The following is a 26,016-nucleotide window of genomic DNA, read 5'->3' on the forward strand; positions in this document are numbered from 1 at the left end:
GAGGATACTCTGTTGCAGTGCACGGGCTTCTCATTGTGGTGGCTTCTCTTGTGGCAGAGCATGGGCTCTAGGCACATGGGCTTCAGTAGTTGCAAGACACGTGTTCAGTTGTGGCACATGGACCCTGGAGTGCATGGGCTTTAGTAGTCCCTAATTCCAACTTTTAAATCTATCCTAAATCAAATATTTTTACTATGCCCAATCCTCTAGTCTGAATTACCATCATTCCTCTCCTGAATTTCTAATTGATTTTCCTGATTCTGTATATATTAAAATTGTAAAATATTTCAAACAATGTGTGGCTTTATACTTTTTACTATATTAAAAAGTATGAAAATCTTACATACACTATCATAAACATATGGAATTGCTTTAAGTTTAGCATACGCTGTTCCTACGCATGCCAGCAGCCTCTTATTGCAAACACCTGGGACTCTAGCAGCTGGAGTGTGTTCAATACACAGGTCAGAGAGCTGACAAACCTGGGAGCAGCCCCAAATCAACGAGTTAGGGATAAATACTCCGGGTTTCCTCCCCTCCATTTCCCAGATATTGCAGCACTATTGAGTTTGTTACCCAATGGGAATCTACTCACTGACCTTGAACTGGCCTTCTTACCTTCCCGATTTTACTTTTCCACATACCAATTGGTGCTTTCTGGTGTCATCTATCAAATAAACTGCTTCATTCAAATTCTAGTCTCAGGATCTGCTCTGGGGGAGACCCAATATAAGACAGTAATGTACTCATTTTCTTGTCACTGGACTTGCAGGTTGTTTTGTTTTTCACCATTACAAACAAGGCCGCAACATTCTTCTACAAACTTCTCAAGATTTATGTAGGAGGTTTTCTCTTGGTATTGAGTGGAACTGCTGGGTCAAAGGGTATGTGCATCTTCATCCTTAATAAATATTGCCAACATTTTAACAGTCTGACAATGTTAAGTATTGGAGAGAATGTCACATCTGATGTGTATGGATGGTACCTTGCTGTAGTTTCATTTATTTTTTAAAAATTTATTTATTTTTTCTGTTTTTGGCTGCACTGGGTCTTCGTTGCTGCACACGGGCTTTCTCTAGTTGTGGCGAGCGGGAGCTACTCTTCGTTGCGGTGCATGGGCTTCTCATTGTGGAGCATGGGCTCTAGGCATGCAGCCTTCAGTAGTTGTGGCACGTGGGCTCAGTAGTTGTGGCACATGGGCTTAGTTGCTCTGCAGCATGTGGGATATTCCTGGACCAGGGCTTGAACCCATGTCCCCTGCATTGGCAAGCAGATTCTTTCTTTTTTTTTTTTTTTGTGGTACGCGGGCCTCTCACTGTTGTGGCCTCTCCCGTTGTGGAGCACAGGCTCCGGACACACAGGCTCAGCAGCCATGGCTCACAGGCCTATCTGCTCTGCGTCATGTGGGATCTTCCTGGACCAGGGCACAAACCCGTGTCCCCTGCATTGGCAGGTGGACTCTCAACCACTGCGCCACCAGGGGAGCCCCAAGCAGATTCTTAACCACTGCGCCACCAGGGAAGCTATAGTTTTGCTGTAGTTTTAATTTGCATTTCCCCAATTACTAGTGGGAAGGTACAACTTTTTATATATTTTTGGCCCCTTGAGTTTCCTCTTCTCTAAATGGCTTGTTTCTTTTTCTTAACAGTATCTGATATCTATAAATTCTGGATACTAATAGTTTTCCGGTTATGTTCCTTGCAGAGAGCACCACTGTCTTCTTGTGGTTTGTAAGTCTTAGTCCGTATTGATTCCTATTCTTCTGTGTGATCTGTTTTTTTCCCTCTATGGAAGATTTTCGGACATTTCTTTTTATTCCTGATGTTCTGTAACCTAATTTTACTGCTAAGCATAAACGGCTCAATTTATCATTTTAAGTAATTTTTCATGAAAATAAGTACATAATGCTACAAAAAATCTAATCACAACGGACATACCTAACGCAGAAAATAACATTCCCAACTTTGATACTGTCAACAGTTTGCAGCACGCTTTTTCCCACACATGAACATTTATTAAACATTTTTAGTATTATACACAATTTGCTTCTTTTATTTAGCAATTTTTGGCATTTTCCTGTCAGTACTTCATTCTTTTTAACTGCTGCAGATGTTACATTTTATAGACATATTGGTTAGTTATTTCTTATTAATCAACATTTGGGCTGTTTCTAAGTTTGAAAAAAAAAGTTGCAACAAATACTCTTGGGTCCATATCTTTGTTCAGGATTAATTTCTAGAAGTGGAAGTTCTGGGTCCAAACCCAGAATATTTTGAATTTTAATTGATATTGCTAACTTACACTCTAAAAAGTTTGTACCAATTTATAAGGCAGAAAATGCTATTTTTTTTGGATACTTAATCTAAATCTTTGCTAACGTGATGGGTAAAACATGTTTTAATTTTCATTTTTTAATTCTGTGAAGTTTAGTTTCTAACTTACTAATTTTGGTTTCTAGCAATATTCATTCTCAATTTATTACCTCTTTGAATTTTAGATATTATGTTTGATATTAGATTATTCTTTTTTGTAAAGAGCAGCCAATTCTTGTTCTATCATTGTAACATCCCATGCAATCTCACTGAAGATCAGGAACAAAGTTTTTTAAGGTCTCAAACCTTCTCCTTTAACCACTGAAAAGGTAGTCTCGTACCTGCCTCTTTACTATCCCTGTGGAATATCCTGGACTTTTCAACTTATTGACTCCTGGTCTGAGTGAAGGGAATTTTTTTCAGAAGTGTGATATAAAGTAATTCACAGTCCCTCTTTTGATCTAATTTAAATAACTGAATGCTAGCTCTTCTGTTTATAACCCATTTCTAACCTTTGGACCCATCTGCCTAGCTCCTAGCGCTATATATAGGCTCTGGTTTCAGCTCATGCTACCAGGGCACTCTCCTACTTTGGGCTGTCTTGGTAGATATTCTACCCTAGGCAGGTGCTGGTCACCTATTCTTGACTCTTGATGGGCATTCAGGAAGTTACAGCAAGATATGCTTCACAGATGGTATCTGATACAGTCTAGTTAAGATTAATGGGGAATAAAAGTACTTTGCTTAGAAATAATTATCCATAGATCTAAAGTCAACAAAAGTCTCTACAACAAAAAATACATAATTTTGCTGGGGGAGGAGGAGGCTTGAAATAGATCAGAAAACACTTTCACATTAATTGTTCTTTTCATATACTTCAAATTTGTACTTAATGCCTTTCTCCTCCTGGACATCAGAAGGAACACCTGGATATCTGTAAAAGAAAAAGATGTATAATTAAATATTATGCAAATACACTACACATGCAAATAGTAAGAAAAATTTCAAACTACAGAAAGTTAGAAAATAAAAAGTATAATTCTTCCTTTCCTTCTAACTCCTAGTTTTTCTCCCCCAAACTAACCACTGTTAGCAGTTTCTCTTTTATGTTCCCACTCTTGTCACCCAGCTAATATGAAATTTCTTAAGAACTTTTTGCAAGTCTTACATTTGGTATCAAATCTCTTGTGTGAACAAAGAAAAAATAAAACACAACCTTTAGCTGTTAAGAGTGGAACTGAAGTTGTGTGTGGTGCATGGGGATTCTTGATTTGTTTAATCAGTGGACACCACACTGCTCTAATTCCCCAGTGTGTGGCTTATTTCATATCCTTTACTAGAATCACTGTTTATCTGATCTTTTCTACTCCTAACACTCACTTAGGTGTGTGTTTCCTTCAGCTTCTAAGTCAAAACCCAGGCCCTCCTTTGGGTATATACTTAGAAGTGGGATTGCTGGATCACATGGTAGTTCTATTGTTAGTATTTTGAGGAAACATCATACTATTTTTCATAGTGGCTGCATCATTTTACATTCCTACCAACAATGTACAAGAGTGCCAATTTCTCCACATCCTCGCCAACACTTATCTTTTGTAGTGATATTTGCACTTCCATGTTTACTGCAGTGTTATCCACAATAGCCAAGATATGGAAACTACAGTGACAGATGAATATATAAAGAAAATATGTATACATACAATGGAATATTATTCAGCCTTCAAAAAACAAGGAAGTCCTGCCATATGCAGCAACATGGATGAACCTGGAGGACATTATGCTAAGTGGAATAAGTCAGTCACAGAAGGACAAATACTGCATGATTCTACTTATATGAGAAATCTACAATGGTCAAATTCATAGAAACAGAGAGTAGAAGGGTAGTTCACAGGGGTTGAGGGAAGGAGGAAACAGGGAGTAGCTGTTCAAAGGGTATATAAAGTTTCAGCAAGATGAGCAGGTTCTGGAGATCTTCTGTGTAACGCTGGGCCTACAGTTTAAAATAGTGTATTGTACACTTAAGCATTTGTTGAGAGTAGATCTCATGCTGTGTTCTTATGACAACAAAAAAATTATTTTTCACTGAACACCACTGCTCGCCCCCCAACAAAAAAACCCCAAACCCGGGTCTTCCACTGAAGGCTGTTCTGACCACTCTTGTCCACAACCCTAATCTTGGTACACTTCTGTAGGCTTGTGCTGGCTGTATCCACTGTGCTGGAGGTGAGGGGTCAGGAAGACTTGCTTTAGTCAGGCTTGTGTTTGAACCTGGTTCTGCTGTGTGACACTTAGCTATCAATAAAAAGTCTTCATCCTTATAGAGAATTTAGCACTGTGCCTGATATATTAAGCGCTCTACAAATGTTACCCATTAATGATATTAGTTTGTTTTATCCCCCTAACTATTTTCTAACCTCATCGTAGGCAGAGATAACATAGAAAACAAATTTAAGTCTCTTACGATACCTAACAGAATGCTGAGTAATAATAGGAATTAACCTTTTGTTGACTAATTAGAGATTATGCCATTTTGAAAAAATATATAATTAGAAACATGAAATAACAATAGCATAATAATATGTAAGAAAAAAAGGAGAATATATTTCAGAGGAAGAAGGTATGTTTGTGTTTACTAACCATTTCCTAAGCTGTTTCTGTTCTACTGTTTTAGTAGCAATATAGTTTTTTCTTTGTTTAAAGAAATGATTTTACTAGGCCAACTTTAAACCACAATTTTACTTTCTTAGATGAGTCACCAAAAGCAACATTTACATTTGTGTGTGTGTTTAAAATTCTCAAGAGTATCAAGATTGTCAGCTAACAAGATAAAAGCAAAGTATCAAATCAAAGCTATTTCTAAAACCATGAATAATAATGATTTAGAAATAACTATGCTATGGGCTAGATATGGTCACTAGTCATGGTAATAATGTTTATTTTCTCTGTGAAACGAAAATTTAATTCTGCTTAAGATTAATTTTACTTTCCACAATATTCACATATTCAGTCTGTTTTAATAATGATAACTACCTCATAATCATAATTCCAAACTTTTCTGAAGAACAAACTGTCTAAGAGCAACCTTTGAACTCCAAGTTTAAGTCTAACAGGATTTGGAAATACCACCTATTTATTATGAACCACCCAGATAGATGGTCTTTTCTAGAACCTTCAAGCATTAAAGAAACAAATGAATCAAATAATCATAAGATCTGAACTGACAAAGGAGCATGAGAATAATGCAGAGATGATTTGATGGAAGGTCTAAAATAGAGGTAAACAGAGTTCCTGGAACAGGTATCTATAAGAACCAAATCATAACTAAAAATGATGACTCTATAGGAAGCACAGGCTCAGGAGGAGAGGGATCTACAAATAATATGGACAAATACGCCAGGATCCTGTGGGACAGTCAAGAAATAATGGGAACGGAAGAGGAAACGTCAACCCATCTAAATCCTACTTCAAGTGTCTACTGGTGAGGGGCATCTGTCCCAGCTCTGGAGCCAATTACTGCCTCAAAGGCCTCTTCTGGTCTTTAATCCTATTTGACTACATGGTCACATGCAAGGTTGTTAACTAGAAGGAGAAGTCTGTTTGGGGCTCATTAAGTGGGAAAACTGCTGCTATAAAATATTTTGCTCTGATGGTTTGGTTGGATCCTAGTGTGAAATAGTTTGAGATAGAAAGACTTCTTCCAGGCAAGATGAATAAGGGCAGAACCTTAATGGACAGGCTGGCATGGTGCTGTCAAAAAAAACGATTGCATTGACAATGACCCACTGGGAAAAAAAGGGAGACACAAAGTAATACCATCTTACTTCGTTAATATTCTGCTTTTAGACTTCTACCACTTGTGGCTTCATCTACATTTTAATTTATTCTCTTCTTGCTTCACAGTAGTCCTCTTTCATTTTTATTTCATTATACTGGTGCTTTTATTACCAGGAAGTTTGGTGTTAATAAAAGATACTGTGTTTGAACTGAAACCTATGTAACCACAAGAGGCCTAGGATAGGGATAATGGAAGTCTAAACAAAGTGGGTAGCTGTGGGGAAAGAATGAAGGGGAGTAAAGAGTGATCAGAACTCATTTCTGGACAGTAGGGAGCAATTTTAAGTTGCCCAATGTAGAGAGATTTGGAAAGAAAGCTCCAGAATTGAGCAGTGTTACAGACGTCCAGGGACAAAGCATATTCTCTTTGCTTCAGAGGTTTCCTTTTTCTCTATTTCATGAAAGATTTATACTACTTCACATCTCCCTTATCCCTTAGGGGATTCCCTCCGTCCCATGTTAAAGAGGCTGTTACTACGTTGCTACAGGCTTGAAAGTACAGATGACTATGACGTGCTGCAGTGGAAGAAAGGACTTTTTATTTTCTTCCATAGCCTTGTTTAGAATGTCCATTTTGGAGCAATTTCTTTGAATTTTGGCTTTGGATAGCAATTTCCTATCTCAGTCTATTCACCATTAAAAATTTCTCAGACATTTAAAGAAGAATTAACACCAGTCCTTCACAAACTCTTCTAAAATGTAGAAGAGGAGAGAACACTTCCCAACTCATTCTGTGAGGCTAGCACTATCCTGATAGCAAAACTAGATGAAGACGTTACCGAAAAAAACCTACGGACCAATATACCAATATCCTTATGAATATAAGTGTAAAAATCCTCAACAAAATATTAGCAAATGGAATTCAGCAACATATAAAAAGGATTATACATTACTACCAAGTAGGATTTATCTCAAAAATGCCAGATGGGTTTAACACAAAAATCAACTGATGTAATATACCTTATTGATAGCATATTAAGTATTAATTATATATTTTGTCTTATTAATGACAAAAACCACATGATTATCTCAAAAGACTCAAAAAAAAGTATTGACAAAACCCAATACTCCTTCATGATAAAAACACTCAATGAATTAGAAATAGAAGAGATCTTCCTCAGTGTGATAAAGGGCATGTATGAAAGACCCACAGCTAACATCGTATCTCTAAGATCAGGAACAAGACAAGGATGTCTGCTCTTGCCATTTCTATTGAACATCATACTGGAGGTTCTAGCCAGGACAATTAGGCAAGAAAAAGAAATAAACAACATCCAGATTAGAAAGGAAGAAGTAAAACTATCTCTATTTGCAAATGATATATTCGGTATCTAGAAAATCTGAGGGAATCCATTTACAATCAGAATAAATGAGTTCAGTGAGGTTGCAGGATACAAGCTCAATAAACAAAAATCAATTGTATTTCTATACATTAGCAATGAACAATCTGAAAATAAAATTAAGAAACAATTTGATTTACAATAGTATCAAAAAGAACAAAATATTTAAGAATAAATTTAACAATGAAGTGCAAGGTTTGTACACTGAAAGCTACAAAACATTGCTGAAAGAAATTAAGGAAGATCTAAATAAGTTGAAAAGACATCAAATGTTCATAATACTGATGTGATGGCAATACTCTCCAAAGTAATCTACAGATACAGGGCAATCTCTATCAAAATCCTAGCTTGCTTTTTGGCAGAAATTGACAAGCTGATCATAAAATTCATGTGGAAATGCAAGGAACATAGAGTAGTCAAAACAACAAAGAACAACAAAGTTGGAAGACTAGTACTTCCTGATAGCAAAAGTTATTACACGGCTGCAGTAATCAAGACAGTGTGGTTCTGGCATAAAGATACACATGTAGATCAGTGGAATAGAACCGAGTGTCCAGAAATAAACCCTCACATTTATGGTCAACAGATTTTCCACAGAGGTGCTAAGACAATTCAGTCGGGGAAAAGAACAGTCTTTTCAACAAACAGTGCTAGGACCACTGGTGTGCTACTTACCAAAGAATGAACTTGGACCTCTTCCTTATAGCATATATAAATTAACTCAAACAGATCATAGACTTAAATTAAGAGTTAAAACTATAAAACTCTTAGAAGAAAACACAGGAAAAAATCTCTGTGAGCTTGGATTAGCTAATGGTTTCTTAGGTATGAAACCAAAAGGACAATTGACAAAAGAAAAAAAATAGAAAAATTGGACTACATAAAAATTAAAAACCTTTGTGCTGCAAATGATTAGGAAAAGTGAAAGTCAATTAGGAAAGTGAAAAGACAATTCAGATAATAGGAGAAAATATTTTCAACTCATATATCTGATAAAGGACTTGTATCCAGAATATTCAAAGAACTCTTAAAACTCAGTAATAGAAAGATAAATAACCAAATTTTAAAAATGGGCAAAGGATGTGAATTGATATTTTTCCGAAGAAGATACAGTATATAAATCTCAAATAAGCACCTGAAAAGATGTTCAACATCATTAGTCATTAGGGAAATGCAAATCAAAACCACAATGAGATACCACCTCATCCCTACTAGGATAGCTATAACCACAAAGGCAGACAATAACAAGTGTTGGCAAGGATATAGAGAAACTGGAACCTTCGTATGTTGCTGGTGGGACTTTAAAATGGTACAGTCACATTATCAAAAGTTCAGCAGTTCCTCAAAATGTTAAACTATATGACCCAGTGATTCTTCTCCCAGATTATACCCAAGAGGAATGAAAATATACATCCCCACAAAAACTTGTACATGAATGTTCAAAACAGCATTACATTAACCAAAAAGTGGAAATAAATCAAATGTCTACTACTTGGTGAATGGATAAATAAAGTGTAGTAAATCTATACAATGGAATTCTTTTTGGCATGAAGTACTGATACATATTACAACATGGATGACCTTGAAAACAGTATGCTAAGTGAAAGAAGCCAATTCCATGAAAGAAGCCAATTCCAAGAAGGACTTCATATTACATGATTCTGTTAACATGAAATATCCAGAATAGGCATATCTATAGAGATAGAAAATAGATTTAGTGGTTCCTAGAGCCAGCAGGGGAAGGGAATGGAGAGCGACTGCTAATGTGTACAGGGGTTCTTTTTGGATGGTGAAAATGTTCTGAACTTAAGATTGTGGTGATGGCTGCACAACTCTGAATATACTAAAACCATTGAATTATATACTTCGAATGGGTGAATACTGAGATGTGTGAATCATTTCTCAGATGTTAATATTTTCTTTTCTAAGAGTCAAAGAGCCTGAATTGTATTTGTTTTAAGTTATCAAGGATCTTGAAGGGTCATAGCTTTGGAAAGAGGTCTAATCAAGAGTGACAGGATTTACAAAGGTATTTAATATGAAGCTGATTCACACGGTAATCTATTCTTTTTGTTAGTAGCAAAAAGAAAGGAAAGAAATGAGGGATAGCAGAGATCAATATCCACATAATTAATGTGAGAATCAGCCATCTAAGCGGTACAAGAGAAAATAAGGTGGGACAAAGAAACACAGCTGATTTAAAATATATATATATATATGAAATCAATGTGATTTTTCTAAGTAGTCACCTTTGGAGACTATAAGCAAAAGCCTGTACTTTAGCCGTTTAGAAACTTTTTAGAGTTCTTAGAATTTCCAGTTTTCCTTAGACCTAGTAAAGAGCCCAAGAAAATCAGTCACCAACTTCATTTGATTTGAGACCATTACCTATATTACTCTGTAAAGTAATATACTTTATTCTAAAGCTTGGCCATCCATTTATTCAGACTTGGCTCTGAATGCGGCTTTTAGGAGGTATTTCCAAAATCAAACTTGCACTCAAAGAATGACTGTTTTCAACTGAGAGTGTTTGAAAGAATGTGTTAAGTGCTAGTCTAAAAGTGTTGATATAATAAATCTTCTACTCTGCATAGCCAACAGTTGAAAAGCGCTTTTAAACTAAAATGTTTTCAAAAGCAGACAGTTTCATGCTAAAATCAAAGTAAACTACAGAGTAAATCAAGTGTAACATCTTCCACCTCCACCACTAAGTTAGTTCCTTCATCTTTCACCTGAACTACTGTAACTGGTCTCCCTGCTTCACTCTTGCCCCCTCCAGCCCATTGCCCATAAACAGAAGAGTATCACTCTCTATTCAGAACCCTCTAAACCTGCCCTGGGTCTGATCCCTCTTGGTCTCCTCCTCGCTCACAATGCCCACCATGGCTTTCAGGTTCAGGGAACACGCCAGGCTTCTTTCTGCCCTCAGTTCTCTGCGCTAGCTACTTCTGGTTTCCGGAATGCTCTCTCCCGGAATGCCACTCCCGTCTGGCTTGCAGTTTCAGCCCTTTGTGTGGCTGGCTTCTTGCCATTTAGATCTGGTGTAGACATCACTCTTCAGAGAGGACTTCTCAGACTACACAGTATCTACCACATCACAGTATTTCAATTTACCACACAGCAACTCTTTGGATGTTTATCTATTATTTGCCACCCTCCTCCTCTACTATAAATGATGTAATCTCCTGGAGAATAGTGACATCATCTGTCTTGGTAAACACTGTATCCCCAATGCCTAAGACAAAGTCTGATGCTAAATAAGCACTGATCTTACAGAATGAACTAATGCCTATTCTCTAGATTTCAGTGAAGTCATTAAAACCTGAACATTCCCAAGTCTTCAACGTTAAAACATATCCAAAAATTCCTATAGTTTTTGTCTATAAAACACATTGCTACTTCGAATTCAATCTGAAGAGACATTCTCTTTTCTATAATTCTTAAGCAGGAAAGCCAAAGGTGCTTCAGACCAATGAATAACATTTTACTTACTCTGGGATAAGTTTATATTTTTCCAAATCAATTTCTGGAAAAAATGTGTCACTTTCAAATTCCTGCATGATCCTTGTCACAAATAGTCTAAGATGGCCTGGCTTGTTCATGGCTTCCTTTGAAATAAAACAAAAGGCATCAATTTCCTTATTTATCTGTGTCAAAAGTTATAGAAACTCTAATATTTTTGCTTTAATTACATACTGAAGTTTGTACTACGTATTAGAGACATGCTACATATCTTGTTACCTCCAAAGCATGCTATTTAGTTATCCTATTCTTTAGTTTGGGACCCTGCAAAGTATGACTTAGTTGGCAATGGCCCTAATCATTTATCAATAATTACAAGGGTGAGTTCAAACATACTCTGGGCTCTAGTTTGCTTACATGAACTCTTTTTTTCATTTTAAGCATTCAATTTTGTCTTTTATCTTTGGTTGTTGTTTAAGAATTAAAAACCCCAAATTATCTAGTTACCCTCCACAGAAAAAATTTACGTATGTATACATGGATAGGATAGTAATTTCATGAGACCTTGACTAATGAAAATCCCAAGGGCATGCTTAGTACAGATACATAAAATTTAATGCCTCGGTTTCTCAGCAGATAGTTACAATGCTAGTAGGTAATGTATTCTGTCTCTTGTTGCTAATGACTGCATTTGGCATTATATTGTTAATGACTTTTCTATTACTGCCTATAGTACTATTGATAGTTTATACAGAGAAAAAACTGCCCTGGAACAAATATCTTAAAATTCGAATACAAAGTCAGGAGTCCCAGCTGCAACTCTAAGAAAGCAATAACTCTTGATTTTGAAATAGCTTTTGAAACAAAACAAAAACCCATATACATATAAATTCAACAGTGTGTAATCCTTAAAATTCCATACAAAGGGCATAGAACAAATTTTACTTTTTATTTTCAATCCTATGGCTTACATTAAATCATTTATTCTCTTGCCCCAATCAAATCAGTATTCTACCAATTCTTACTGTACCAAAAATTAGAAAAATTGAAGGGACTAATCACAGCAGCATTTGAAGATCTGTATCAAAGTTAATGATATATGGCCCAACTTTTCTTTTTCTTTTTTTAACATCTTTATAGGAGTATAATTGCTTTACAATGCTGTGTTAGTTTCTGCTGTATAACAAAGTGAATCAGCTATACATATATATATACCCCCATATCTCCTCCCTCTTGCATCTTCCTCTCACCCTCCCTATCCCACTGCTCTAGGTGGACACAATGCACCCAGCTGATCTCCCTGTGCTATTCGGCTGCTTCCCACTAGCTATCTATTTTACATTTGGTAGTGTATATATGTCCATGCCACTCTCTCACTTCGTCCCAGCTTACCCTTCCCCCTCCCCGTGTCCTCAAGTCCATTCTCTACATCTGCGTCTTTATTCCTGTCCTGCCCCATGGTTCTTAAGAACCGTTTTTTGTTTTTTTCTTTTTTAGATTCCATATATATGTGTTAGCATATGTATTTCCTTATTTATTTTCATTTTGGATGATCTGTCCATTGGTGAAAGTGGGGTGTGAAAGTCCCCTACTGTTACTGTATTGTGTTGATTTCCCCTTTTATGCCTGTTAGCATTTGCCTTATGTATTGAGGTGTTCCTATGTTGGGTGCATAAATATTTACAATTGTTATAACTTCTTCATTGATTGATCCCTTGATCATTATGTAGCGTCCTTGTCTCTTTAATAGTCTTTATTTTAAAGTCTATTTTATCTGATATAAGAATTGCTACTCCAGCTTTCTTTTGATTTCCATTTGCATGGAATATCTTTTTCCATCCCCTCGCTATCATTCTCTATGTGTCCCTAGGTCTGAAATGGGTCTCTTGTAGACAGCATATATACAGGTCTTGTTTTTGTTTCTATTCAGCCAGTCTGTCTTTTGGTTGGAGCATTTAATCCACTTACATTTAAGGTAGTTGTTGATATGTATATTCCTATTACCATTTACTTAACTGTTTCGGGTTTGTTTTCGTAGGTCTTTTCCTTCTCTCGTGTTTCCTGCCTAGAGAAGTTCCTTTAGCATTTGTTGTAAAGCTGGTTTGGTGGTGCTGAATTCTCTTAACTTTTGCTTGTCTGTAAAGGTTTTAATTTCTCCATTGAATCTGAATGAGATCGTTGCTGGGTAGAGTAATCTTGGTTGTAGGTTTTTCCCTTTCATCACTTTAAATATGTCCTGCCAGTCCCTTCTGGCTTGCAGCTTCTGCTGAAAGATCAGCTGTTAACTTTATGGGGATTCCCTTGTATGTTATTTGTTGCTTTTCCCTTGCTGCTTTTAATATTTTTTCTTTGTATTTAATTTTTTTTTTTTTTTTTGCTGCACGTGGGACTCTCACTGTTGTGGCCTCTCCTGTTGCGGAGCACAGGCTCCGGACGCACAGGCTCAGCGGCCATGGCTCACGGGCCCAGCCACTCCGTGGCATGTTGGATCTTCCCGGACCGGGTCACGAACCTGTGTCCCCTGCATCGGCAGGCGGACTCTCAACCACTGCGCCACCAGGGAAGCCCTTTGTATTTAATTTTTGATAGTTTGATTAATATGTGTCTTGGCGTGTTTCTCCTTGGATTTATACTGTATGGGACTCTCTGCACTTCCTGGACTTGATTGACTATTTCCTTTCCCATGTTAGGGAAGTTTTCAGCTATAATCTCTTCAGATATTTTCTCAGACGCTTTCTTTTTCTCTTCTTCTTCTGGGACCCCTATAATTTGAATGTTGGTGCATTTAAGGTTGTCCCAGAGGTCTGTGAGACTGTCAGTTCTTTTCATTCTTTTTTCTTTATTCTGCTCTGCAGTAGTTATTTCCACTATTTTATCTTCCAGGTCACTCATCTGTTCTTCTGCCTCAGTTATTCTGCTATTGATTCCTTCTAGAGAATTTTAAATTTCAATTATTGTGTTGTTCATCATTATTTGTTTGCTCTTTAATTCTTCTAGGTCCTTGTTAAATGTTTCTTGTATTTTTTCCATTCTATTTCCAAGATTTTGGATCATCTTTACTGTCATTACTCTGAATTCTTTTTCAGGTAGACCGCCTATTTCATCTTCATTTGTTTGGTCTGGTGGGTTTTTACCTTGCTCCTTCATCTGCTGTGTGTTTCTCTGTCTTCTCATTTTGCTTAACTTACTGTGTTTGCGGTCTCCTTTTCGCAGGCTGCAGGCTTATAGTTCCCATTGTTTTTTGGTGTCTGCCCCCAGTGGGTAAGTATGGTTCAGTGGGTTGTGGAGGCTTCCTGGTGGATGGGACTGGTGCCTGTGTTCTGGTGGATGAGGCTGGATCTTGTCTTTCTAGTGGGCACAACCACGTCCAGTGGTGTGTTTTGCTGTGTCTGTGACCTTATTATGATTTTAGGCAGCCTCTCTGCTAATGGGTGGTGTTGTGTTCCTGTCTTGCTAGTTGTTTGCCATGGGGTGTCCACCACTGTAGCCTGCTGGTCGTTGAGTTGAGCTGAGTCTTAGTGTTGAGATGGAGATCTCTGGGAGAGCTATCGCCATTTGATATTACATGGGGCCGGGAGGTCTCTGGTAGACCAATGTCAATCTCGGCTCTCCCACCTCAGAGGCTCTGGCCTGACTCCCGGCTGGAGCACCAAGACCCTGTCAGCCACACGGCTACTAGTGTTGGAATGCTCCTGCAGAGGCAGGGGGTGGCTGGGGCTCACCGTGGGGACAAGGACACTGGCAGCAGAAGTTCTGGGAAGTACTCCTTGGTGTGAGCCCTCCAAGAGTCCACCATTAGGCCCACCAAAGGGCCTGTAGGCTCCATTGCTGGTTTGCCTCAGGCCAAATAATCCTGGTCCACCTTTTCTGTACAAGGTCAGATGGTAAACATTTTAGGCTTTGTGGGCCATATGGTTTCTTACCTTTGTAGGCAAAAGCAGCCATAAACAACACTAAACCAATGGGCATGGTTGTGTTCCATTGAAACCTTATTTACAAAAACAGGCTGGTAGTCCCAAATGTTCTGTAAGTCAATGTGGTGTGAGGCGGATAATGCAAAAACCTACAGATTCTACTTCTTTATTATTTATATAAGTACAGATACATCAAATTATATAAATGTATTTAAGTACTTATATTGTTTAAAGAATACATTTTCAAGTGACTATGGTATTGAATCATTCAAAATGTGATCGGCACTCAGCAAAATAAACAACTTATTTTCTTAGAAATTCATTCTTGGCTGAAAAGATCAAAGGAAAATGTCCATTTTCCCCCTATTACAAATGGAGAATGTTAAAGATTGTAGAAACAGGAACCCAAGAAACAGAGTTTTTATAATGCCACCTAGGATCCTGGTATATACTTCTTTCTAAAATAATTTGTGTTCATATATTATGACAAGCCACAAAGGGTAGGGGCTGATTTTTCCTCTCCATAAATGTAATCTTTCCTCAGTGTTATAAAAGAGTTATAAAATTCTATTTATTATCCTCAAAAATTTTTAAAGCTGGAAGTCATCTGGTATCAAGAAAAAGGAATATTTTCTATTTAACACAGTGTCTTCTCTTATGATACGAAATCATGTAACACTTTCCCCCTACCCTCACTTTATATGAAAATTGTTGAGGGAAAGTCTTGTGCTTTGAACAAGTTCACATACATCTAGTCAGTGTATCTCAATGGAGAGCCACAGCCTTTCCTCAGTAAGGGACATAATATTTATCCTTGAGGAAAAGACGATAGCTTAGTGTATTTAGGCACATCCAGGGAGGAGAAGACAATGCAGTGCAAGTACAATTCTCAGGAAGGATTTAGAATGTTTTTAAAATTGGAAACATCAACTATTTTGAATTGAAAATAGACTGGTACAGACCTAAAAACTTACTTTAAAATTTTCATTTAGTTTGTATGATAGTATCAAAAAATGAATAGTGCAATTTGGCAATATGTCTAACTTCCAGGAGAAATAACGTGCTTCCTTTGCTCATGGCTTAATTTTTTTAAAGTTGAGATGGCAGGGAAGCTGAAAGAAAGAGGGTAGACTATTTCCTTATAGTCACAGATAACGTTACTTACCTTATAAACAGAACTGCCTCCCACTATCCAGACCATGTCCACTGTATTTGTTAATTCTGGTTGCTCAATAAGTTTTAAGGCACCATCCAGACTTTTGGCAAGAAAATGAGCTCCCTGTGGAGGTTCCCTGAGATTACAAGAAAGAATTACACATAATTTCTATAAACCCCATTCATACTAGTCAAATAATCTGACTAGGAGGCAGTAATTATAAAATTAAAATCATCATAAATATGAAACCTTTCAATAAAAAGCATTTAACATCAGTATGGCCCATGGCCAATAATGCAACCCACATTTGTGTATGTATGGTCTGCAATGAATCAAAAACAGAACCACTTGTGATACTGCATGATATTTGTGGTGGAAAAAAAATCACAACAGTAGTTATTTCCGGAGGGATGGGGTAAAGATTCACTGGGAAGGGGCTTGAGGCAGCTTTCTGGGAGTGACAGTAATGTCCTATATCTTTGATATGGGGTTACATAGGTGCATATATTTGTTAAAATATAGCAAATGTACATGTAAGACTTGTACATTTCATTGTACATAATATTTATTTCAAAAGAAAAAAACAGTAAAGTAATACTAAACTCTAGTTAATGAGATATATAATGAATTATTTAGGGGAAAATATACTAATGTCTGCAGTTTACTTGGAAAAGCATAAAAATAACAAGACTGATGGATGGTTGGATGGATGATAAAACAAGCATAGTATAAAATAATCTATGTGGTAGAATCTATGTTGTGGGTATACAGGTGTTTACTGTAAGATTCTTTCTATAGGCTTGACAGTCTTCAGATAAAATGTTGGAAAAAGAGTGGTATGTTTGAGTGACTGTAGTTTGGAATGATATTCAAACTGTTAATAAGTAGTTACCTTTGGGGTGTGGGGAAAGGATTCTCATGTTTCAGACAATATAGAAATAAATGAATTATCAAAAAATGAGCATGTTATTACTTTTGTAATTAAAAATCCCAAAGGGGAAAAGTCAATTAATTTATTGTTTATATTGACTAGCTCAGTCTCTCCCAACCTCCAAAAATGTTATTTTGGTGAGAGTTTGCAATTCCCTTTATAAATGAAGAAACATGCAGAATTGGCTTTCAGAGTAATTAGACACAACAGAAATTACAATTCAATGTCAAGTTCTTAGACTGATGCTTTTAAAAAATAATGTAATTGCCTTTAAACTAGTAGTTCTAACGATGATTAACTAAGAGCTAATAGGGACTACTCATTCTCTTTGCTGCCTCCTTTCTCACCTTCTTGATATCTATTTGACTTACTTCGCTCTTTGTCATCTCTCAAGGAGTTAAGATAGCACAAAGAATATATTTTGATTCAAAGCTGAAAGAAGACACGGAGACTAGGGTGAAGCTAAAGGAGCCAAGGGATCCCCAAAGGTATCAGGGCAGTTGCAGTGACTAGGATGGACCAGGCCATTCGAGGGGAGAACTGAATTTAGAAGAAACAGATTTGGAGTTGGGGGGAGAAGACAGTCTAGTTAATAAACCAAGTTTACAATGACTTTGAAAGAGTCAAGATGGTTTTAGTAACTGAGGATGTTTAAATCAGGACTGCTGACAGGAGTTAAGGTAGGATGTAAATCGGTGAATTAGGAACTGACATACAAGGAAAACCGGAAGAGGTATTCTAGAAGTAGGTGGATTACGGCAAAATGATTTAGAAGGTGGTATACGTGGTTGGTGTGGACTTCAAAGAAAGGGGACAATCTTTTTGTGAAGACTGTGGAACAATGGCTTGAGAATGATTCAAGGGATTAAGGTAAAGACTACTTCTTTGCCCTTTTGCAGTGAGTCTAAAAAGGAAAACAAAGAACAGATTAAGGATTTGTTTCAGATTTTAGATATAACAAAGACATTGAGTAAATGCTTTAGCACAGTATTGCTACTTAGTGGTATAGAAATGTTTCACAAAAAACACTTGACCCTAGATGGGCAGAAAATTAGCAAAAATTTGAGCCAATGGTTCATCAGCCTCTTCACAGCACAAATCCTAGAAACTAACACAATAAATACCACATGGCAAGCACTCAGTATTGTTACTTATTTCATTGCTAAATTTTCTTTCTATCATTATCTCAATCTGATCCAGATTGGATTCCCTCACAAAGGACAGTTGGTATGTGGTAGCACACACACTCTACATCAAGAAGTGTGTGGCCATGCTTGATATTTTGCTTGTTACCCAGAATCTTGAATTCCCTGAGGGTTGGCATGAAGATTAAGAGATAATGCACATAGCAGGCACTCCAGTGATACTTCCATCCCTTTCCTTAAAAGCCCTATTCAAGGGAGGCTGCTTTTTACCTGATGTTTAGCTGTATTACAAAGAAAATACCTAACATTTATTGAGTGCCTACTTGCTCTGACAAGTAGTAGGGTCAGGCAGTGCTTTATACTCATCATACCAATTTAATGTTGCCAGCAGTCCAATGTAGGCACTATTATCCCTTTTTACAGATGAGGATGTTGAGGTTGAGGGATTAGGTTGCCAATAGTCACACAGCTAGGAAATGGTGGACCTAGGATTTGAGTTCCAGCAACCTGACTTTGGGGCCTGAGGGGCACTTCTTATTCAGACAATAGGCTTTCAACTGGTGGTCATGGGCTACAAAGGTGTTAGATTCTGGTTCCCTCAGGCCTCAGATGGTGTGGCCTAGTTTAGGCAGAGCCCTCAGACCAGTGTTTTCTGGCCTTGAGCTGCCTCATTTGATTACTCTGGGGTATTATATAAACATTATCCTTTCCATTGTGCCTGATGAAAGAGGATGGCAGATAGAATTCTGCCCCAATTTCCCTGAGGACGGTTGGGAAAACAGTTAAAAACAAAAACCCTAGGCTAGAATCACATCTTAACCAGAATTCAGAAGTATGTTCACTTTAAGACCTTTAATACTCAGTCTTTAAAAATGTGATTTCTAACTATTAAAAATTGATTCAAATATGCTTCATCCTCATAATTGAATACTATGCGGCCACTAAAAATATTTATAGAAATTAATCTTTTAATATATTGAGTGGGGAAAAGGCAGGTTACAAAGTGTTGTTATGTGGGATGATTCTATTTTTATAAACTGACTACAGACCATTTATTCCAGGAAAATTCTGGAACCCCTACTTTGCTAGGAGATATGCCAGGTGCTTGAAATAGAGATTTAAAAAAAAAAGCACTTCCTGTACCAAAAAGATTGTGATGGCAGGCAAAGAAATAGCTCAGCAGTGCCCATAAAAGTGAAAAGGACATGCACTGGGGATGTATGGAGGATGCTAGATGGGCACAGAGGTTGTGCATCATCTGGCTGGGGTGACAGGAAGAATTCTCTTTGGAGTCTGATCCCTTAGCTGAGTCTTGAAGGAGGTAAAAGCATGAGCAAAACACAGAAGTGACAGGCCACTATAAATATTATTGAGGCTTACATTAAGGTTATTTAACACAAGAAAGCTCCAGGAAAACTGAGAGAAGAAAAGTAATCTGTGGTGAGGTTTAAAATACTAAAGGACAGTATAACAGAGCAAGGTCCTGAGGACAGAAACAAAATGGAGTCTAGAATAAAACAGTGGAGGCAGGGGAAGGAATTGATTTTAAAAGCAGGGGATTTTTCTGTCTCAAGATTGAGGGAAGGAAGAACAAAGTGATACGTTAAGGTGAAAATAAGATCATGAGCCTGTCCATTGTGATCTCATTTATATTAATATTTTCAATAAGCTACAAAATTATGTAATTTTGGTAAAATAGCAAGGACTGGGGGAGTAGGACCTGATATCTGTAGGGTACCTTCTGTGTGCCAGAAATTTAACATATAAAATATTAATTAACCCTCAAAATCACCCTAAGAAGTTGTCATTAATCCCATTCAGTAGATAAGAAAGTTGAGGTTCAGCAAGGCTCAAAGTTAATAGGTGCCAGAACAGGTATTAGAAGCCAGGTTGCTAAGTCTTTGCTACACCAAGTATGTGAGTGGTGGGGAGAGAACTGAAGCTTTATGAAGAGAAGAAAGTTTTAATCACTGTGGAGAATATGATAGCACGACCGTAAAAAATGATTCTGCTATGAAATGTTAGACAACTTCATGGACTGAAGACAGTTTACAACATCTTATATCATGCAGGCAATTTTGGATTTTCTAAAGATGCTGCCAAAGCTGCAGCATTGCAGTAAAACTTCTTTATTTGATTTTTGGTTCCAAAGGCTTTAAAGCTTATTCATGTTGTAGCATATATCAGTACTTCATTCCTTTTATTGTGGAATAATATTGCATTGCATGGATATAGCACATTTTGTTTATCCATTTATCAGCTGATGGACATTTGGGATGTTTCTACTTTTTGGCTACTATGAATGATGCTGCTATGAACATTTGTGTACAAGTTTTTATGTAATCATGTTTTCATTTCTCTTGGTTATATACCAAAGAGTGGAATTGCTGGGTCATATGATGATTCTATGTTTAACATTTTGAGAAAATGCCTGTTTTCCAAATGTGGCTGCATAATATTTCTTTTAAAGCCACAACTTGATTGTCTAGAAAGCTTTAAGAAAGGCATTTTTCCTATACCTTATTAAGGGAACAGTTATGCAAAATGACTAGTATCTGGCAGCAAATTTTTGGATTACTTTGAGGATTCAGTTTCTTTTTACATTGTGGGGTGGTGGTGAAAAATTGAATATCTCTAAAAGCTTGCATGAGCAAGAGATTTACATGTATATATCTCCCCCCTTTTATTTAGGACCTAGCAGTGCCTGGCACATAGCAGGTGCTCAGGATATGTGTGGAACTGACCAGCAAGTAGGGAAGCAGAAGGAAGGACAAAAAATAACTCTAAATTTTTTCTCTAACTGGTATCCCTGTTTCCTTGGTGTGCTTGGTGATAAAGATTTTAAATTTTCTCTCTGCCTTAAAAAAAAAAGTGAAATGCACCAACAAATGTTACATATAAAAACATAAGAAACAACTGAATCCAATTACATACACCATAGGGGGGGTCATAAAGAAGAAATAAGACTCATCATTTGAGGAGATATGCTGGCCCAACTGAACATCTACCCCACTGAGATTTCTTTATGTTTGTTTTAGCTCAAGCTGGCCATAAATAAACTTGAGTAGTATTCAAGAATATGTTATTAAAGAGTCTCTGGGAATGGCAATACGGTCTGTGAATTTGGATTCTATGAAGTAAAGATATAATCAGAATATCCTAGCAACCAGGAGAAAAAGAACAACATGAAGATCGGGGCAGATGGCAAGATGCACAACATATTCCCCACCACCCAAAGGCAATCAGTGAAATATTCTGGTATACTTTCTTCCAGGTTTTTAACCTATACCATTCTAGGAGGGATTTAGGAGAAAATCTATATAAGCCTGAGTCCCCTTAGGCTACAGCTGTGTAGTGTTTTTCCTTCCGTGGTTGGATAGTCTTCAGGTGTTCACTTGCCTAGGCTATAGTACTGTTATTTAGACACTAATCTAGGTGTTGCTGTGAAGGTATTTTGCAGATGTGATTAAAGTTGATAATTAAATGACTTTTATCTGGGTGGACCTAATTCAAGGGGTTGAAAGGCCTTAAGAACAGATCTGAGGCTTCCTTGAAGAAGAAATTTCACCAGCGGGCAGCAGCTTCAGCCCCTTCTGCAGAGTTCCTCCCTGCCCTTCCTGATGGCCTGCCCTACAGATATCTGGACTTGCCTACCCAGCCCCACAACTGTGGAATTCCTTGCAATAAAATTCTTTTATCTATCTATCTATCTTCTACTGGTTCTGCTGCTCTGGGTGAACCCTAATAATACACATGGGAAAGGAATACTATGACCACCGTTATTAAGCAAGCAGTGTCCCAGGATGCTGCATTTTTTTGTGTGATTATATTATTAGTTTAAGAGAGAATAATTACCATGCCAGTCCTAAACCTTCCCTTATGGTATAATTCAGGTTCCCCTCTCCCCCCCCACAGTAAACTCCTGCAAAACCCCTTGGGGTTCCAGAAGTTATTTTAGTGGGCTGGGACCAATGTAAAAAATAACAAAAAGAAACAAAATAGCATTCAGTTTGCACTACATGTAGAGTAAATGCCATGGAAGCCTTGGTGAAGGTAAAAGCACTGGAGTTGACTTGATGAAGAGTCTTAATGCTTTTACCTAAACTGCTTCCCCCTCCTCACCCTGCCAAGTCCCCAGGGCATTTCCAGGCATCCAGAACTATGTTACCTAATGTTAAATTGGTAAACAGGAAAATTCCTCCCCCAGGCCAACTAGAGACACTCCCTAGAATTCCTAGGAAATGCTTCCATCTCAAAACTTTGAAAATTTTAACCTTCAGATGCTGGGTAAAGAACAAAAGCACAAAATATTATTTGGCTGTTGTGGTAAACTAGAAATAACAGGGCACAAGACTAGGACCAGTTTTTAGCCCATCCTAAAATTTACATCTTATTGCATTTAGGGCTAGGTACAGAGAGGGGATAACCACTTAAGTTTGTCAAGTTCCATAATATATGTATTTTGATTTTACATGAAACTAGAAGAGTTTATTAAATTACATTATATAACTGATATTTAAGTCTACTGAATAATGGTTCAAGGAAACGTGCAAATCTATTATTACCATAGTTAGATTTAATGTAATTTGTCAAGGTGATGAAATCAGTCACTTGAGTAACAGAATAAGTTACTGTCATATGGCATAAATAACTGCTTATTTTCTGTAATCACCTTTATGATATTAAGTAGCTTCATCCATAGTTACATTCATACTATTTTATTTTGTCCTACACTGACCTCTACCATAAGAAACAGAACATGATTTTCTTGTGGTGACTTTATGGTACAGTACTTACTTGAGTTCTCTACTGAGAACTATATTAATTCTGTCCTTTAATGGTCGATTCTTCTCTGGAATGGAGAACCAGGTTTTCCTACCCATAATCACCAAATTCTGTTTACCTGTAAAATCACACGCAAAAGATAAATATATTTTGGGAGTATACATATATTTTTTATATATTCATACATATATGCATAGATGATTGTCATAGGGACACCTAGTGGATCTGCTTTAAAAAATTAAAATTTAAAACAGCTTTATCAAAATTTACCATTTGTCATCCATTATCTAAGTCTAGTAACTGTTATTTCCTTTGGCTTTAGCCAACTTATAACCAATATATACTTTTCATCAACTGTAGTCATGTATATTATAGTAGTTAAGAGCAAAGATTCTGGGTTGAAGTGCTCAAATTGAATGTATTCTGTCATCTACTAGGCGAGTCATGTTTATCTCCTGTGTCTTATTTTCCTTATCTATAAAACGGAGATAATGGTAGTTCCTACTTGTAGAGTTGTTGTGGCGATTGAAGACTTACAATACTCAGCATCTAATATGTACTGTAATAACTGATATAACAGTATTATTCATATTTGCATACTTTATACATTTAAATTAGTCATTTTTTTTTAAGACAGCTGCTTAATATTCCATGCAATTAGCTTAAAACTTTATCAATTGTGCCTCTGTGCATCTAGTTCAAGTGTAACGCTTCTATAAAAACTATACACATGTAAAGCTTCCATTTTTGTTTAATTACTTAGGAGAAAAAAAACCCTTGGGAGTCAGGTATCTGGATCAAAGGAACATACTCATTTCTATGATTCTTGATATGTTCTGATAGACTATCAAAAGGAGTGCATGTATGTTTTCTTTTTCAATGTAGTTTTGTTTTATTATTTTTTAAAAAAATTATTTAATTTATTTATTTTTGGCTGCGTTGGGTATTCGTTGCTGTGCGTGCGCTTTCTCTAGTCGCGGTGAGTGGGGGCTACTCTTCGTTGCAGTGCACAGGCTTCTCATTGCGGTGGCTTCTCTTGTTGTGGAGCACGGGCTCCAGGCGCATGGGCTTCAGTAGTTGTGGCTTGCGGGATTCAGTAGTTGTGCTTCACAGGCTCTACAGCGCAGGCTCAGTAGTTGTGGCGCACGAGCTTAGTTGCTCCGTGGCATGTGGGATCTTCCCGGACCAGGGATCGAACCCCTGTCCCCTGCATTGGCAGGCGGATTCTTAACCACTGTGCCACCAGGGAAGTCCCTGTATCTGTTTTCTTAAAGAATCATCGTTAGTTTGATTTTATTTAAACAAAAACACTAAATTTACAAACTGCAAGTTGTAAGACTAAGCATTTTTCAGGTTTTGCTTCACTACTCTTACCAAATATTACCTCCAAATGTTGGAAAAAAATTTTTTCCTCCAAGAACAAACAAAAAACCCCCTGTAATTCAGAGTACCCTTATACAATATGCACTATATTTTCAAAGACAGAGCTTTACGTGTTCAATAAGGAGATATCAACTATTAAAGATAATGGAGCTAATAGGTGAGGAATTCTGATGAGGAATATGGCACAGACCTGACCTAACAACTAAGGTAGAGATGATAAGTGAAGGACATAGGGAGGCGTTTAAAAAAAAAAAAAGCCAAGACGTCCTTGGTACCCTTTCATTCATTTATCCAAGTAATACTATATTTACTGAAAACCAGCAAACAGGTCAGGCATGGGATGCTCTTCCTATTAGCAGGCCATACTTAGGATTCTTGGGAGTGGTTCATGTCAATTTTTTAGCTTCAAGCTTTTGCCATCATGTCTCCAACTAGTGACTCAAGGGCCAAATTGAAGTACCTTTTATCTGTCCTGTTATAGTTATGCTGCATCTGCTCCTTTCTGATTTAGTTTCCCTGTTAACTCTGCTATTCCTCCTCTAATGAATAAACACACATGTCTCTTAGGTTTTTTCTCCCTCATGCCCACATTCTTATCCTTGGTTATCCTCTTCTCTCCACTGGCTCAATTCATCTAGTTCCCCGTGCCTGAAATTGTCCCGGATATACTACAAGCACTTTAAAATCATCATCATTACAGCTGCACGCTATTCCCCACTCCTTTATTTCCCATGTCACCCAGACTCTCAAACTGAAAATCTGAGAGTTCATCTTTGATGCCTTCCTGCATCACCTTTAACTTTCTAATCTCCAAATTGAGTATCTTGTAACCACTTTTTGGACTTTTGTCCTCTCCATTGCCATTCAGGCACTATCATCTCTTCCAGCAGCTATTTCAAAGGCCTGTTCTGGTTTCCTTTGCCAGCGCTAACCTCCACAGAAGCCTCTACCTAGCTTCCAATTTTGACCAATACCTGAGTTGTACGCGCGCTCACATAAAATTTCAAAGAAAATTTTTCCAAAAAAAATGTTTAATGAATCTTGGGAACTGCATCCTCATTTATGTGAGGACAAAAGGTCCCAGACTAACATGAAAAACTTTTAAGTAAAATTTGCACTGATAAGCTTCCTTAGGCAAGACCCTTCGCAAATTTGAATCACTTAAAAATCCCACATTACCTTCTACTGAAGAGGTTGTGGTCATTCTTTGGAAATACCTGTATTCATTCCTACAAGTTAGAGAAACACATGGAGTTACTCAGAATGGGATCCCGTGGGCTTCAGCTCTAACGCACCCGACAAACTGTGCGCTGGGGGGACCTCCAGGACTGGGACTTTGCTCTGGGGTAGGACGCGGGGGTAAAAGGCCTAGCGGGGCAGCTGGAGCGGGACGGAAATAAGTAACTAGCCGCCAGGCTCCTGACGCGGAAGGAAGTCTAAGCCTACCTCCCGCCAACTCAGGTCACGAGTCCGACCCCTTCTTTTCGCAGCGTCGACCCGGCCCGGCCCAGGTGCCCCGATTAAGCTCCGATCCAACACAATCGACCCACCTCCGGCCCAGCAGGTACCTGAGCGGGGGCCAGGGCAGGTCCCCGTTCTTGCCGATGCCCATGTTCTGGGACACAGCGACAATGCAGTTTAGCGGACGAACCATGATAGCAGCAGAAAACACTTCCAAGCTAGCACGTCACACTGACCATGGGGATTACCCGCCAGCTTGGCGCGAAATTTTGGCCACCCCGCCCCCTCAGTCC

General features: G+C 37.7%; 1 protein-coding gene across 3 annotated transcripts; it reads right to left on the reverse strand.

Moving 5' to 3' along the window:
• Positions 1-1,963: 1,963 nt before the first annotated feature.
• Positions 1,964-25,996, reverse strand: DHFR (dihydrofolate reductase). 3 transcript variants are annotated; one of them, XM_029215691.1, is made up of 6 exons: positions 25,831-25,996; positions 25,442-25,491; positions 22,892-22,997; positions 16,028-16,154; positions 10,979-11,094; positions 1,964-3,246 (listed from the first exon to the last, which is right to left on the reverse strand). In XM_029215691.1, the coding sequence occupies exons 1-6, from the start codon at positions 25,914-25,916 to the stop codon at positions 3,168-3,170; spliced, it is 564 nt and encodes a 187-aa protein (XP_029071524.1). In that variant the 5' UTR covers positions 25,917-25,996; the 3' UTR covers positions 1,964-3,167. The 3 variants fall into 3 exon arrangements, with proteins under 3 accessions (XP_029071524.1, XP_029071523.1, XP_029071525.1); XM_029215690.1 differs by having other exon boundaries at positions 25,813-25,972; XM_029215692.1 differs by lacking the exon at positions 25,442-25,491 and having other exon boundaries at positions 25,831-25,941.
• Between the last annotated feature and the right edge of the window lie 20 nt (positions 25,997-26,016).

The sequence above is a fragment of the Monodon monoceros genome, unplaced genomic scaffold (assembly GCF_005190385.1).
Source record: "Monodon monoceros isolate NGI ecotype Baffin Bay Population unplaced genomic scaffold, NGI_Narwhal_1 Super_Scaffold_12, whole genome shotgun sequence".
NCBI classification, from domain to species: domain Eukaryota; kingdom Metazoa; phylum Chordata; class Mammalia; order Artiodactyla; family Monodontidae; genus Monodon; species Monodon monoceros.

Bases quoted from the DNA above. Each gene is read 5' to 3' on its own strand.
- DHFR (XM_029215690.1), bottom strand. From the start codon at position 25,916: ATGGTTCGTCCGCTAAACTGCATTGTCGCTGTGTCCCAGAACATGGGC. The intron at 16,155-22,891 runs GTAAGTACTGTA...TTGTAATCTCAG, and splicing joins GTTCTCAGTAGAGAACTCAA to GGAACCTCCACAGGGAGCTC. The intron at 11,095-16,027 runs GTAAGTAACGTT...TTTATTTCAAAG, and splicing joins GAGGCAGTTCTGTTTATAAG to GAAGCCATGAACAAGCCAGG.